The sequence below is a fragment of the Colletotrichum tamarilloi genome (genome assembly GCF_030869305.1).
Source record: "Colletotrichum tamarilloi strain Tom-12 chromosome Unknown Scaffold_106.1, whole genome shotgun sequence".
In the NCBI taxonomy this organism is placed as follows: Eukaryota; Fungi; Ascomycota; class Sordariomycetes; order Glomerellales; family Glomerellaceae; genus Colletotrichum; species Colletotrichum tamarilloi.
In genome coordinates this window covers 95,887-110,558 of record NW_026849489.1, presented here as the reverse complement: position 1 = coordinate 110,558, position 14,672 = coordinate 95,887, and the positions used below count along the sequence as shown (strand labels likewise).

The 14,672-nt window shown below is 50.4% G+C and overlaps 7 protein-coding genes across 7 annotated transcripts; 4 read left to right on the top strand and 3 right to left on the bottom strand.

Moving 5' to 3' along the window:
• Positions 1-1,165: 1,165 nt before the first annotated feature.
• On the top strand, positions 1,166-2,347 carry CTAM01_13862 (uncharacterized protein; the record flags this gene model as incomplete). Its single annotated transcript, XM_060529864.1, has 2 exons — positions 1,166-1,390; positions 1,448-2,347. The coding sequence occupies 2 exons, from the start codon at positions 1,166-1,168 to the stop codon at positions 2,345-2,347; spliced, it is 1,125 nt and encodes a 374-aa protein (XP_060375600.1).
• Positions 2,348-2,668: 321 nt separating this feature from the next.
• Positions 2,669-4,242, bottom strand: CTAM01_13861 (transmembrane amino acid transporter; the record flags this gene model as incomplete). Its single annotated transcript, XM_060529863.1, has 3 exons — positions 2,669-3,464; positions 3,569-3,998; positions 4,059-4,242. 3 exons carry the CDS (start codon positions 4,240-4,242, stop codon positions 2,669-2,671), a joined length of 1,410 nt encoding a protein of 469 aa, XP_060375599.1.
• A 901-nt stretch (positions 4,243-5,143) lies between these two features.
• CTAM01_13860 (polysaccharide deacetylase) lies at positions 5,144-6,152 on the bottom strand (the record flags this gene model as incomplete). The annotated part of the gene is made up of 2 exons (XM_060529862.1): positions 5,144-5,979; positions 6,047-6,152. 2 exons carry the CDS (start codon positions 6,150-6,152, stop codon positions 5,144-5,146), a joined length of 942 nt encoding a protein of 313 aa, XP_060375598.1.
• A 904-nt stretch (positions 6,153-7,056) lies between these two features.
• Positions 7,057-8,214, top strand: CTAM01_13859 (alcohol dehydrogenase GroES-like domain-containing protein; the record flags this gene model as incomplete). Its single annotated transcript, XM_060529861.1, has 2 exons — positions 7,057-7,107; positions 7,171-8,214. 2 exons carry the CDS (start codon positions 7,057-7,059, stop codon positions 8,212-8,214), a joined length of 1,095 nt encoding a protein of 364 aa, XP_060375597.1.
• Positions 8,215-8,930: 716 nt separating this feature from the next.
• CTAM01_13858 (amidase) lies at positions 8,931-10,700 on the top strand (the record flags this gene model as incomplete). Its single annotated transcript, XM_060529860.1, has 2 exons — positions 8,931-8,959; positions 9,017-10,700. 2 exons carry the CDS (start codon positions 8,931-8,933, stop codon positions 10,698-10,700), a joined length of 1,713 nt encoding a protein of 570 aa, XP_060375596.1.
• Positions 10,701-11,533: 833 nt separating this feature from the next.
• On the top strand, positions 11,534-13,240 carry CTAM01_13857 (uncharacterized protein; the record flags this gene model as incomplete). Its single annotated transcript, XM_060529859.1, has 2 exons — positions 11,534-11,583; positions 11,686-13,240. The coding sequence occupies 2 exons, from the start codon at positions 11,534-11,536 to the stop codon at positions 13,238-13,240; spliced, it is 1,605 nt and encodes a 534-aa protein (XP_060375595.1).
• Positions 13,241-13,472: 232 nt separating this feature from the next.
• On the bottom strand, positions 13,473-14,403 carry CTAM01_13856 (short-chain dehydrogenase; the record flags this gene model as incomplete). Its single annotated transcript, XM_060529858.1, has 3 exons — positions 13,473-13,768; positions 13,838-14,281; positions 14,355-14,403. The coding sequence occupies 3 exons, from the start codon at positions 14,401-14,403 to the stop codon at positions 13,473-13,475; spliced, it is 789 nt and encodes a 262-aa protein (XP_060375594.1).
• Between the last annotated feature and the right edge of the window lie 269 nt (positions 14,404-14,672).

The following is a 14,672-nucleotide window of genomic DNA, read 5'->3' as shown; positions in this document are numbered from 1 at the left end:
CGATCCCAATACGAAGTTCGCGAACATCAGGGATATCCATCGGGCTCAAATCGAAGCGGGTGAAAAGGAGGTTATCACGGCTGAATCCAGCGACTCTGAATGCCCTAGTGAGGCTGGCAGCTGTATTGTAGTGGGTGTGGTTGAGGATCAATAGTTAATAGTAATGAGGAGGTTGGGTTGTGATCCCATCGTTTTTGTGGTGCCAGAAACAGGGGGGTGCCAGGAAGTGGGTATGTTGACTTACAATCCAGATTGGAGTTCTTGTTCTTCGTGGTTGAGATTGTTGTTGTGCAGCAATGATTGCAATTTCCCGACACTCTTAAAGTGCATTGTTATTGACTGACTGTCAGCTACGACTGCTCACCATAATTCCTCACTTCAGATGGCAGTTTCAGATCCTGGGGTGGTCTCGGATGTTCGGCTGACGATCAAATGGCCCACTTGTTTCATTTGGCGCGATGAGAATATCAAAATTGCCTCTTCTGGTTAGATCTCACCGCATGTCAGACGAAAAGGAGCGCTTCATGGAGGCTGTAGCGTCTTGATAACCTTGTTTAGTGGACGCAGGCGATGTGGAATCAACCGTTTGATCTTGTGGCTCCCTTTCAGTGGTGCGGAATCTACTGGCAATGACTGAAGCAAGTACACTGGGAGAGCGACGTAAAGCTGAAGGGACCAAGGTGAAAGGCATGGCTGTCAAGCCTTCCCCCGGGTATTTGTTCCTTGAAGCGCTTTCGTGATGCGGGTTTCGAGATGTCAATCGATGTTTGGATGCACACAATAAAAGATACTGTCATCGAATCTTCCCAAATAGGAAATGGGGATTACCGCATCATTTTGCCCTCGCGAAATGCGCGAACATTGGAAGCGGCAGCGACTCAATAGGATACCCAAGTACTTGTTTGCCCTTGGAAACCTCGCATTATATATTTCTTATATTTCCTTACTCTTTTGTCGAAACCATCAAGACTCTACTCAGCTCGTCCATTTCTACAGATAAACTACTTTTTGCTCATGTTTTGGCGATTATCAACCCCCACAACCTACCATTCCTCGCCTCAACCATCCATCACAATTAACTATCTACCCCATCCCCAACATGCGTCAGCACATGATTCTCTTCTTTTGCTTTGCTTCATCTATATCGACTGTTTGGGGAAGAACGATGGCCTGTAAGGCTGAATCTCGGCCCGGAAAAGCTATCTACACTATCACCAACGATCAGACCAACTCTGTGATTGCCATTCCAATATCCAGCAATGGCATGCTTTCAAAGGGAGCAACATTCTCAACTGGTGGATCCGGTTCGAATTTTCTCGATGGCACAGCAAACGAGCCAGCTGCTCCTGATGCTTTAGCATCTCAGTCGGCACTTACTATTGCAGGCAATGTAACAACGCCGATTCACATTCTTGATTGTTATCTTTTGCTAATATCAGTCTTACAGAGCTTGTTCGCCGTCAATGCTGGCTCGAACACGGTCACAATGTTCGCAATCGACCCGTCGAACCCCACCAAGCTCACCATGATGGGCCGCCCAGTTGCGGTTCCTTGCCAATTCCCCAATACGATAGCAGCGTCAATGAAACACAATGTTGTCTGCGTCGGCTGTTCCGGGAAACAGTCTGGAGTCTCTTGCGCTGAGTTTTCCACAGATGGACTGAGATCCATGGATACTCTTCGGCCTGTTGAACTTAGCCAGACTACCCCTCCCGTCGGACCTACCAACACCATATCTCAAGTTTTCTTTTCCAACAACCAGGACATCCTATTCACTACAGTCAAGGGTGATCCGTCTCAAAATAAGACAGGGTTTCTTGGTGCGTACAAGGTTAACAGCCAGAGCTCTGTTGAACATGATGGAGTGCAATCGTCGCCGAACGGTACTGCAGTTTTGTTTGGTTCGTCGACGATCCCCAGGAGCAACAATCTCTTTGTCACTGATGCTTCTTTTGGTGGGGCGATTTTGTCCATTGACTCGAAGACGAACGTTGCTTCTGTAAAGGGGATGAGCGTTGTCGGCGGACAGAAAGCAACATGTTGGGTCGCAGTTTCTTTGGCCACTGGCAGCGCATTCGTCACTGATGTTGGGACTAACAGGTTGATCGAAATGTCGCTGAGCGATGCAAGCATCCAAAGTATCATCGATCTCAGCGCCAATGGTGATCCAGGTTTGACTGACCTGAGGGCGGCTGGCCACTTTGTGTATGCGCTGAGTCCAGGCAACGGAACAACACAGTCTGCAATCACTGTGGTTGACACCGCCGCGAAGAAACAAGTCCAGCATTTTGCGCTTGGACAACTCGGCGTTGGTAAAAGTGCCCAAGGAATGGCGGTCATGCTGTAAATATTATATCATTTTGTATTCAGTAATTATCCTATGACGTTTGCGTTGCATTTTGAATCACACTGTCGTCCAGAATGGTTTTCTGTACCATTCACATGACTCAAATCTGTTGTGCTATTCCCGTTACGATGTCTGCCTAAGGTAGGCTGGTAGGTCGATGCTAGCCTCGTTGAAGTGAATCAAAATGGACCATCACTTTAACGCCAGATTACAACGAACAGTATTATGATTCTCTTGGGGCTAACAAACATTCTTAAGAACATGAACAATCCCTCCCATCTCTATCAAATACTTATGGCCTTTCCCAGTTCCACCGACCGTTCATGATGAGCCACTGTTGTCCACACACGAGAAGGCACCCCCAATCAGGCCGTCGGCATAGGCATCAATGATGTTTTGAACGACACCATAAGTGCCGCCGATAGTCAGGAAGACGGCCAGCAGAATCATAAGCCAGTTCAGCCAGTATACCATGGCTTGCCACCAGTTGCCCTGTCTGTAATGCGGGTGGTCGAAGATCCATAAGTAACCAGGAAGACCGAGTGCTAGAGGTGCGAAAGTTAAACTTCCTGCTAGCGCCAGCAGATAGTTGAAGATGGGGATTCCAGATGCCAAGAGGAATGAGACCACGGACATTCCGAGGGTGCACGCAAGCCAAACAGACCAGTGAATGACCGAGTTCTTCTGTAAATGAACAGAATCTCGCAGGATTCTGACAAACAAGTACTTGGCTGCGACATGGATGTACAGACACGCGCTGACCATCAGGCCGATCAAGCCAATACCGTACGAGACTTTCTTGACGGTCTCTCCAGCACTCCCTAGTGAAGGAGAGGCAACCCACTGGCCGCACCAACGATAGACAACAAGTGAGAAGGTCAAGTAGGACGCTGTGACAATACCCATGCAAAGGTACACAGCTTTATTGTAATCCTTGGGTTTCTTCATTTCCGAGATGACGGGAAGGAACGCCGATGTTCCTGCACCAGAGCAGAAGATAGTTGCAACACTCGTGATTGCGGTCACGAAATTGGGGTTTCCGATGACATGGTAACCTAGGTCGAAATCACCAGTCTTTGGGGCAGCGGCAGGCCTGTCGACTTGCGTGACGGCAACGCTGTAACAAATGTTAGTGGAATTTTCAAAGGCTTTGGAGCGCAGACGGCAGGACCGATACACTTATAGAGAGATATGATCTGGGTTGGGAGGAAGTGAACTTACACCACGATGAAAACGGCGATATACACTGACAAGAAGCCAGCCCATGTCAACCATGCAATCTTTTCGAATTTTCGAGCACTTGCTAGAATAAAGACACAGGCAGTGGCCACCAACATGAAATAGTTAGTACAGATGGCGTGGTTCGAGAGTGCATTGAAGGCAACTGATGTGCCAAAAATGCCCGATGCGCCGACGATTGCATATGTGACGAGGAAGAGGACTCCGACAACTTCCTTCAGCCATACACCACCAACGACGTTGGCCATATCTGCGATAGAATGACACCCAGCATGGGCGTTGCGGAAATTACCCTGGATAATGGCGCAATACGTGTTGAGAAACTGCCAACCGAGAACATTGATGGCACCGGGCAGCGCACCCAACACGAACATGGCTGAAGGGATTGTGAGAACACCAGTTGCGAAAATAACTTGGATTTGTTAGCTACACCTCTGCTTGCCAGGCGGATAAGTGGATAAGGCTTTCTTACCCTTCAAGAAGATTACTGAGGCGTGTATCCATCCCACAGTACGGAAGTCAACCGTCCCTTCGCCGCGCTTGAAGACTTCAAAAGCATCTTCAGCATTCTCGAGCTTTCCCGCGTCGATGCTACCGCTGCTCCGGGCCGGCGCCGGTATTATGGCATCGCTCTTTTCAGAATTGGTCTGAGACATTTTGACGGCGGTTTCGATTATTGATGCGGATTCCGATTCCAGCTGAGTGGTCGCTTCTACAGAGTCCGTGGCGTATCGTATGACGGATGAGCCGCGGACATTACCTCAATATAAGATCGTCCCTGTTAGTTGAAGTTGGAGCATCTGGTAATATCGACTGTGACGAGTGAGATGAACATGAGAGCCTGGCGTGGCTTATCTCCTAGCGGCACAGATGTTCCGACGCAAGATAGCTGTCGAAAGGAAAGACTGTCCAACCCCGCGACGAGCTCCAGATGCCGCTCCAAGATCGTGGGTCGCCGACCCATGGCGACACCCAAAGTCAAAAGCGCGTTCAGGGGTTGGATGTGCGTTTGTGGAGTGCCAGTGGGTCAAAACAAGGTTCCTGCGATAAGGTTGGGGTATTAGTGACAACTTGGGGCAGTTGTCGAGCCCATGTGCCGAAGTTGGAGTCTAGAAAGCTCCGGGCTTGGAAACAGATATACCCCAAAGCCACAGGTCCACATTGACTGGTTTGACTAGAGCATCATAAGTGATAAGCGCGGGGTAAGTTGACGAGCGTTGGAGGCATGTATGTCAATGGACTTCATCGACGAGGACTTACTCCAAGCGTCTTGCAGTAGGATACAGAGCCAAGTCTGTAGAGATGTCCGCCTGAACCTCCTGGCTAAGTATATTTGAACATTTATGGCTAGCGCCGCCGGAAAGATGAATCGTGGAGTCATCAGAGCAGTTTACCTCATAAGTTTCTCATTCCCTTACGCAAGCTCTTTGGGGTGGAGGTGATGTGCTAAACAAATATGGGAATATGGAGGGAAGCAAGGTGGAATAGATAGGCATGAATGTTTTGTGGAGTCGAGAATTCGGATATCAATTTTTATTACAAGAGTAAACTCAGTATCTATGCTCCTACGGCTTCTTTCTTGAGCATGGCGCCAGGCTCTGCAGGCATCACAGCTCCCTGTGCCGGTGCCGTCTTCGCCTTGAATTCGTCGCAAATCTGCTCCATGGTGACGAATTCCACCCCTTCGTGCTTCTTCATGTGTTCAATGAGCCTCTCGTGCATGAGCAATGCGTGAGGACGACCAGATACGTCCGGGTGGACTGTCAGCGGAAAGATGAACTCGTCATACTCGCGGTAGAAATAGTCAAAATGATCTCGCCAAATATCCTCCACATCCCTGGCGTTGACGAATCCGTGGCTGTTTGGCGCATCTTTGATGAACATCATTGGCGGCAAATCGTCAAGGTACCAATTGGCCGGGATCTCCACGAGCCCTGTTTCTTGTCCCCTTACAAGAGGCTTCATCCACTCGCTAGGTTTCTTTTTGTAGTCAATCTTGGTCCATTCATCGCCAGTTCGTAGATAATACGGTTGACAATCGTGGTGGCTCATACTGTGGTCGTATTCGATACCATAGTCGAGCAAAAGCTGAGCCCCCTCCTTGCTTGTTTCCCACCATGGAGCGACGCTACCCCTTGGAGGCTTGCCCGCGAAGTCTGTGAGCATGCGATATGTCTTATCAAGGATTTCTCTTTGTTGATCGATGGTCATATCTGTCGGATTCTCGTGCGAATAGCCATGTAGCCCGATTTCGTGGCCGGCGTCTCGCACAGCGGCCATGTCCTCGGGAAAGGTCTCGAGGCTGTGTCCTGGGATGAACCATGTAGCCTTGATGTCGTACTTGGCGAGGAATTTGAGCACCCGTTGGACACCTATCGTTCCGGCAAAATAACCTGGAAAGTTCAATCGTAAGCTCAAGTAGGCCACGCATACCCAACTACCTTAGCTCCCAATACTTACCTCTGCTGATATCGTTGGACGAATCTTCTCCTCCATAGGATCCTAGCCATCCGGCGACCGCGTCGACATCGACGCCATAGCTAACGAGAACACGCTTCTTGCCCATTGTGAGTTGAGATTGGATTTCCGTGCAATTCTTCGCCAGGGAGGGGTCTCTAAGGTGGAATGATCTCGAATGGGTTGATAAAGACTAGTGCGGGGTTCGGGGAAAGGCAGACTAAAGGAAAAAGGTTGCTGCCACGCTGCGAGCGGATTCCTCTTAAACAGTCAAACCTAGTAGCGGCTCAGTCGGTCATGTCACTGAGGGGTATTCATCATCTTATCGGGATTCATTATGCTATCAATTCTGCAATGCCTTCCCATGCCTTGGCTCGCTTATCGCGGGGTAGCTTGTGTGGATTCACCTCCTATGAAGGTAAGGTTCAGAAGCAGGGATCTCGGACTGGGTAGATGTCTATTGTGATACCTTTGATTGGACGGCAACCATTGGGCATTTGACCACTCCATCCACATTATTTCACCGATCACTTGTATCCAGTCCTTTTACATAGCTGTGGTATTGAAAAAGGAGGGGTATTGTCTAAGAGGGGCGAAGGACTCCATCCGGTCGCGGACCTGCCGTAGTATGGTCCTGTTGGAGACCCAAAGTTTTTGTGTAATAGAGGGTGGATTCGTGGCGTGGTCGACAGATTTGGAGGCGAACTGGGAGGTGCTCGAGTTGCTCCAACGACTCGACTTGACCCCTCTTTAAGTCGGATGATAACGGCCAACAACCATCGACAACTCTTCAACTTGAAACCTTCAGGAGCTTGGTCACCCGTGGAATAAGCCCATCTAGAATAGAATTCGATCGAGCCCTCCATTGTCTGAAGTTCTAATTCAACTCCATATTCCAACCTCAACGGCCTCATTTTTTGCACCAAGTAAACATCAAGAACAGCAAATTTGATCTGCACCGCAGTCCGTGTTCTAAGCCCTTGGCAAACCTCAACTGCTCTCTTTTGGAAATCATGGCAAACCCCATCATTCCTCCGGTGATGCGAGCAGCTCAGATAAAGGAAGTCGGTTCTCATGATGCATTATGCTCCAGGAGATAGTTCAGGAAAAGCTAATCAAACCATTAGTACAACAAACCATATGAGCTAGTGGAGAGAGAAACTCCGGCCATTCGCAGCAATGAGCTACTTATCAGAGTTCATGCGGCCGGATTCTGCCACTCGGATCTACAAGTTTTACAGGGACAATTTAAGTCACCGTTGGGCATGATCGCATCTCATGAACCTGCCGGTATCGTGGTTCAGGTTGGTAAAGACTGCAATCAGAAATGGAAGGTCGGTGATAGAGTTGGGGCTCTCAACTACAAGAACTCATGCGGCAAATGCAGTGGCTGCGGTCTGTCACTTCGCACTAGCAGGAAGCATACTCTGGACCCAAGATTCTGCGAAAAGAGAGAGACCGCTGGTTTTCATCATGATGGGGCTTTCGCGGAATATCTTGCCATAGATCCGGAGACCACTGTCGGCTTACCGCCGACCCTATCTTTCGAGCAAGCGGCGCCATTGATGTGTGCAGGTGCTACAGTTTGGGGCTCACTCGAAAAAGCAACAAGTGAGCTGGAAGCAGGAGAAACTGTAGCTATTGTCGGCATCGGAGGTTTGGGTCATCTCGGATTACAATTTGCCAGCGCCATGGGTTTCCGCGCCATAGCGGTCGACAGCCGTCCGGCGGGGAGGCAGCTTGCTACTGAAATGTTCAATGAAAGTCTCAAGCCGGTGCTGGTGGTGGATTCTGGCTCGGAACGTGCGACTTCTCAAATCTTGGACTTTACGAACGGGGAGGGCGTAGCCGCAGTTGTGGTTTGCACAGACTCACTATCAGCCAACAGTTGGGCATTGACGATCCTACGAATTGGAGGGGTCATGGGAGTCCTGGGCTTGCCTGCTGAGAATTGGAGGTTTGACTCTAGTGTCATCGTTTTCAGAGAGCTCACGATTCGGGGGAGTTATGTTGCGGGTAGAGAATCCACCGAAAGGATGATGGAGGCTGTGGAGAGAGCCAGCATTAGGTCTCACATCACTCTGATGTCATTTGACGAGATCCCGGGCATTGTAGTGGCTTATCAGGATAGCGGATTTAAAGGCAGGCTTGTGGTGCGCATTTCGGAGTAAGGATACCCTATTAACTGAGTATGTTAGCAATATCGAACGTTGTCTTGTGTTTTGTGCATTTCAATTAGTTGTTTCCTGCTTTTTCGAACAGACAGCATACGGCCCTCCACAATCTGGTCAGGGTTAGCGTGAGAGTTACAATGATGAAAGGTCACGCGATTTTTCTACTAGCTTGGCGGCCGGTTAATTGACTCAATCTATCGTGATGGAGTTCAAGGCTGATTTCTATGTGACTCCAATTCCATCTTTCTTGTAACCGCTTTGCGGACACTGAGTTGTACCAGCGCTCATTAGGGTCATCCTCATTCAGTAGTGGTGGAGTTGGGGTCGTTAGACGTTGTCTCCAAATTCTCTCTACTCAATCTTCGTATTACCCCAACACCATTGTGCCCCTCCCTCCACAATCTCTCGTGCCACAGTAGGTTTGTGTTACTGGGGCTTGGAGGCACAGAGTAGCGGGGGCATTCTACGGATATTGCCATCACGTTCGTTGATGTCGACTTCATTCTGTGTGTCATCGGAAACCCGCCTTCGCCACAGATTGACCCAATGGCCCGCGGAAGAGCCCCCGACAATTTCTCGTGGGTTCAGCATGGATGTTACTTTCGAGCCTTTATGAACAGCATGCTGGCTAATCAGTCGTCACTACAATCAATCGAAACGCATCGGTGACCAGCGATCCAACAGAACACCGTCGACGATTGCCACCTCCCATCATGTCTGTTTTCTTCAAGGACATCTCCACGTAAGGACCAATCCCATCCTACCTGATGCGGCCTGAATGCTGACAGGTACGCCATAGGGAGAACCCCGTGCAGAAAGGCGACGTCGAGAAGCTGCTCGAGCCACTCGGTTTGACGATCAAGGCTGAGGAGTCGGCCGACTACCAGCGACTGCTCGCTGCGGTGCACGATTGCGCTACCCGTATCGATAGTCTTCCAGACTACCAACCGGCCCCCGACACGAAACGATACCCCCGAGAGAATGTACATATACCCACAGCAGAAGAGCAAGAGTTTGGGCATGCGTGGGCACATCGTTTCTTGATTAGGGGAGATAAGTCAGCTTCTGGTCCGTCTCAGGTATGCCTGAAAGGAAAGACTGTATGCTTGAAGGATTGCATTGCCGTAGCAGGCGTTCCACAATTCTTCGGGAGCGATGCTTTTCCTCCTTGGACGCCATCGACGGATGCCACAGTGGTGACACGAGTTTTGGATGCCGGAGCCGATATTCTGGGGACGGCTACATGTGAGCACTTTTGCAACTCCACAGCATCTTTCACCAGCGCGCAAGGCACAATCGAGAATCCCTATAAGGAAGGCTACTCCACCGGTGGCAGCACCTCTGGGGGTGCCGCCCTTGTTTGTTCCGGAAAGATCGATATCGCGCTAGGCACAGATCAAGGCGGCAGCATCCGGGTTCCAGCTTCATTTTGCGGCTGCGTCGGTGTGAAGCCGACTCACGGTCTGGTGCCTTTCACGGGAATTACTAGCGGTGATGCTATTGATGACCATGCAGGGCCCATTTGCCGTTCGGTCACTGAAGCTGCTGAGTGTCTTGATGTGATCTCCGGATACGACGGCATCGACGATAAGTCTCTAGGCGCTGCGGCTCATGGCTCCTATAACTTCTCTGCCGCTCTGTCAGCGAGCTCCGGTCGTTTGGACGGAATCAAGATTGGCCTTCTGAGGGAGGGCTTCGATCAAGAAATTGTCGACCCCAAAGTCAAAGACCACGTCCTTTCGGCCGCCCGGAGACTGGAGTCTCTAGGGGCAATTGTCGAGCATGTATCCGTCCCTCTTCATCTGGAAGGCCCTTCAATATGGACAATACAACAACGTATTGCGGGCTCGTCGGGTATGCTGGGGAGAGCTTCGGGACACAGAGGTCTTGGCCTGACTGAGTTTGAAAAGGCACGACTGCCCTGGGTGGATTCGAGCTTTCAAAAGCTTTTCCCCTCCACAAAGAATACCTTCATCAACGGCTTGTATCTTTCGGACAAGTTCCCGGGTCTCTACAGCAAAACAGTCAACATCGGTCGGCGAATCAGCGACGCCTATCAGAGCAAGTTTCAAACGTACGATGCGATAATCATGCCAACGACTCCTTTTGTGGCACCACGACATGGGCCTCGAGATTCTGTGCTGGGTTCATTTGAACCCACCATAGGACTGACCACCAACACCGCCGTATTCAACGTTACTGGACATCCAGCAATGTCAATACCCGTGGGATTTATTGCCGCCAAAGATGACGCGCAGGTCTTACTTCCGGTTGGCATGCAAATTGTCGGAGGGCTATGGCAAGAGAAGAAGATCCTCACCATTGCACATGCATGGGAGACCAACTTCGACTGGAAGAGCGTCACGAGCACCACCGAAGCTCCTGAATCTGTTCCAGATACTCTCTCAACGGGCTCAAATGTCAAAGTCAATGGCAGGACGATGAGGTTAACGGCACAACTTCACCAAGTCTTAAGCGTGTGAAGTTGGCCGTTTGAGAGCCTTACGAGACCAAGTCAAAGGGCTGCATTCAGAGCAAACTATCTGGGTTTGGAGCCTGTGGCGCAAGGGGTCTGATGTCTATAGCTTCAAGGTATCTAGCATAAAGTAGAAGGAAGTTGTCGGGATCTCTCACACCATCTCGAGCCATGCCTCGGCCTCAAGGACCTAATTGCCTAGTACCTTATGCCACACTTACAGTGATACACATATAGACACTCGCTCTCTCTTGGCTCTAGGTATTTGCTTGGTCCGCCACGTGTCGCCTGGTTCCCCAGCAATTCCGCAGTTGATACACAAGACTCGGTCAAGCACTTTGGGAATGAACGCTTGCGGCTCAACTCTTCCCAACAAATGGTAGACCCGACTTGGCCTGCCCGCCCGAACACCTCAATTTCACTTCCCCGCACCACCAACGGCACTACCCGTATGGTCGTAACCAAAGACACCTTGCCGCTCGGTCACCGCGGCGAGAGGGCTCATGCTGTGCCTCGCTAATGTTAGAAAGACAAGTATTGATCAAACGCAGGACTGACATTGGTCGGCTCGCTTCTATCCCTGTCTCCCCACAAGAACCCCAGCAAACGGGACATGTTTGGTCACACAGATAGCTCTCCGCCCGGCCATCGTTTGAATGAGCGCTTCCGGAATGATTCACTTCATTCCATCTCCACCGCCGAACAGTCGCCAAATTCTCCCAGCTGACGAGTGGACAAGCACAGCCCAACACCCTTCCCAAAGCTGCTCCTGGCGGCTTACTGCGTCAGGAAACAGACGGTAAAGGCCTGCCAACTTGTGCACACATCCGAGACAGAAACATGGTCCGCAAAGGAAGCCCCAAAGTTCGGACTGGATGCATCACCTGCAAGTAAGTCTACTAGGCGTGTCAGGCTGTCAGCCATCCAGGCTGTGCCGCACTTACGGGGTCCATATGTCTCCATCTGATCAGCAGCTAATTGACGGTCTTTAGAGCCCGCAAAGTCAAGTGCGACGAGGCTAAGCCGATATGCAATCGCTGCACCAGTACAGGCAGACGCTGCGATGGCTACAGACCCGCTCGTCAAGGAATCGTATCCCTACACCAGCCAAATCAAGTCTTCCCGGGAGTCACCAAGGTCAGCGAAGGTCGAGCTCTACAGTACTTCTGCGAGATAGCGGGACCAGTCATGTCAGGAGCCGTGGATCCCTATTTCTGGACACACGTCGTGATGCAGTTCAGTAACTTCGAGCCGGCCGTCAGACACGCCGTCATTTCCATCAGCAGTCTCTATGAAGAGGCTCAGGGCAATTTTGAGGCTACTGCCACCGTACGGCACAGCAATCAAAATTTGGCCCTACACCACTACAATGCCGCTATTCACGAGTTGAGAGTCATGGACTCTCAAGAAAAGCAGCCCATAATCTTGCTTGTTTGCGTTCTCTTCATCTGCGTGGAGATCATGCGCGTCAACAGAAAAGCAGCACTGCAGCACAGCAGACATGGTGTCGAGATACTGAAGAGTATCTCTCCCGACTACATGTTCTCGTGGACCATGGAGCACCTCCTACCGATATTTCGGCGGCTTAGCGAGTTCGCTCTTTTCTTCGGCGAAGAAGAGTCGGATTTCCCTGACATAAGGGCCCTAGAGGGACCCATGCCGCAGTTCTTTCTCACTTTCTCAGACGCACAGCTCATGCTCGATGTCCTCTTCAATCGAACAGCAGAGTTCATGCGCTCACAGCGCAATTCACAACGAGCCGCTTCAAAATCGCCTGGACCCGATGATACCGGGACACCGCCCCCGAGTCTTCTCTCTGAGCATGCTGCCATCAACGGTCTACTAGACCAGTGGTTCAAGCTTTACAATGACTTCATGGCTATCAAACCCAAGGAAGCACCTACACAGAACAATCAAATCATCAGCCGGTCAGACTCAGATAGGCCAAAGATGCTGCAATGCTTTCTCTTGACTCGGTATGAGTGCTGTTGCATATGGCTCAACATGGCATTCGATACAAGCGAAGCCGGCTACGATAGATACATCACCAACTTCCGAAGAATCCTAAAGCGGCTTCTCTGGCTGGAAGCCGAGGTTCCAGATCCTTTACGTTTCAACACTTCAAAACATCCACACTTCATCTTCGAAGCTGGCTTCGGCGCCATGCTATTCTTTCTCGTCTCATCTTGTCGTGATCTAGAAACGAGACTGGAGTTCCTACGGCTGATGCCAGTGTTGGGTCTCCCGCGGGAAAATCTTTGGGAAGCAGACGTCCTAGTCGCGGCTGCAAGGAAAATCATTGAGCTCGAGCACGACATCAAATTGGATATCAGTGGGCGGCCCGTGTCTTCACCATCGTTTGTGCAGCCTCCCGGGGAGATGAGGGTGACGGACCTGTGGACGGAATCTCAAATGAGGCCTGACAGTTTGCAAATGGACGATCAAGGTGTATCTCATCGAACGATACAGGTTGTGAGGCGAGACTCCAAGGGCCAGACCTATCTTCAGTCCGAGGATCTTGTCGTCAATGGTAGGATGACTGGGTAGCGTGCTGTCAAAGGGACTCAGATCGTAACAAAAGTCAACACTTTGGTATAAAATCTAACAAAGGTCGGCTTTGCCGGCTATGCGGCTTCTTCTGTACCTGCGTTAGAGCCTCGACTATTCAAATAGGAAAAGGTCCTATCAGCATTTCACAGTCACGATTGTGGAAAGTGTTACCACGAAGTAGTACGGGTGTGACCGTATCCGATGAAATTTGAGTTGCCATTATCAATTCTCAGTTGATGGTGTAGCCTCCGTCGACGACCAGAGCATGGCCTTGGATGAAGCTGGCTTGGCTCGAGCACAGGAACATTACTGCGTTAGCCACCTCCTCCGGTGTACCCATACGCTTCATCGGCGCAATGTCGATTGCGGGCCTCAGTCGTTGTACCAACTCTTTTGACGCTGTTGTCATTGGCGTGGCGATGACCCCCGGGCAGACGCAGTTGACTCTGATCTTCTCTTGCGAATAGTCAATGGCATCTGACCTCGTCATATTGATGATGGCGGCTTTGGACGCGCAGTACGGTGCTGACACGAAAGCATTATGTGAGTAATTGTGCGACACAACCTATTACCTCAAGGAGCGGCTAAACGTACCTGCAGCCGGTCGCGCCACAAGGCCGAGTTGACTCGCAATATTGACGATGGCGCCGCGTTGTTCTGGATGCTCTTCATGGGGTTGCTGTTTGAGCATTTGGCTCAAGACCGCCCGAGATGCCAACCAACTACCCTTGTAGTTGACATTGGTGATGAGATCGAAATCGGCTGTTGACGTTTCGTGTGACCGCAGTGACTGGCCCAGGATGCCGGCGCAGCTTACTGAGTAGTCGATCCGTAAGAACTTCTTGGCAATATCTCCAACGAATGAATTGACAAAACCTTCGTTCGAGATGTCGCCTTCTTGACTAAACACCTGTGCCTCTGGATTGATTTGTAAAATGGCATCTCTCGTATCTGCGAGTGACTTTTGATTAAGGTCTGTGATGGCAATTCTTGAACATCCTGATCGCGCGAACCCCTTTGCGACTGCAGCACCAATGCCTAGGTATTAATCGAGTTAGAGCTTGAAGGACGCGACCATGAGCTTCACAGCGCCATGTAAATTGTGACTCACCAGTCCCTCCTGCGCCAGTAATGAAAGCAACTCCAGGAAATTTGAACATGACGAGAGTTTGGTAACTATGTCTCGAGACGCATAGGTCTGATGTATCTCCAAATCCAGCTCTGCTCTGATTATAGATGTAGGCTTGACAGCAGTCTCGATGGTTGAATCAGCATTCGGACCAGTTCAATGTCTCTTGGTCCACAAACACGTATTTGGTGGATACTGCGGGGAGAGCAAACAACTTCCGAATAACTCAATGTTACGGTTACGACTTCGGAATAAAGCAGGGAAGGCCGACCTGTCTGTCTCAAGCGAATGATGATCATT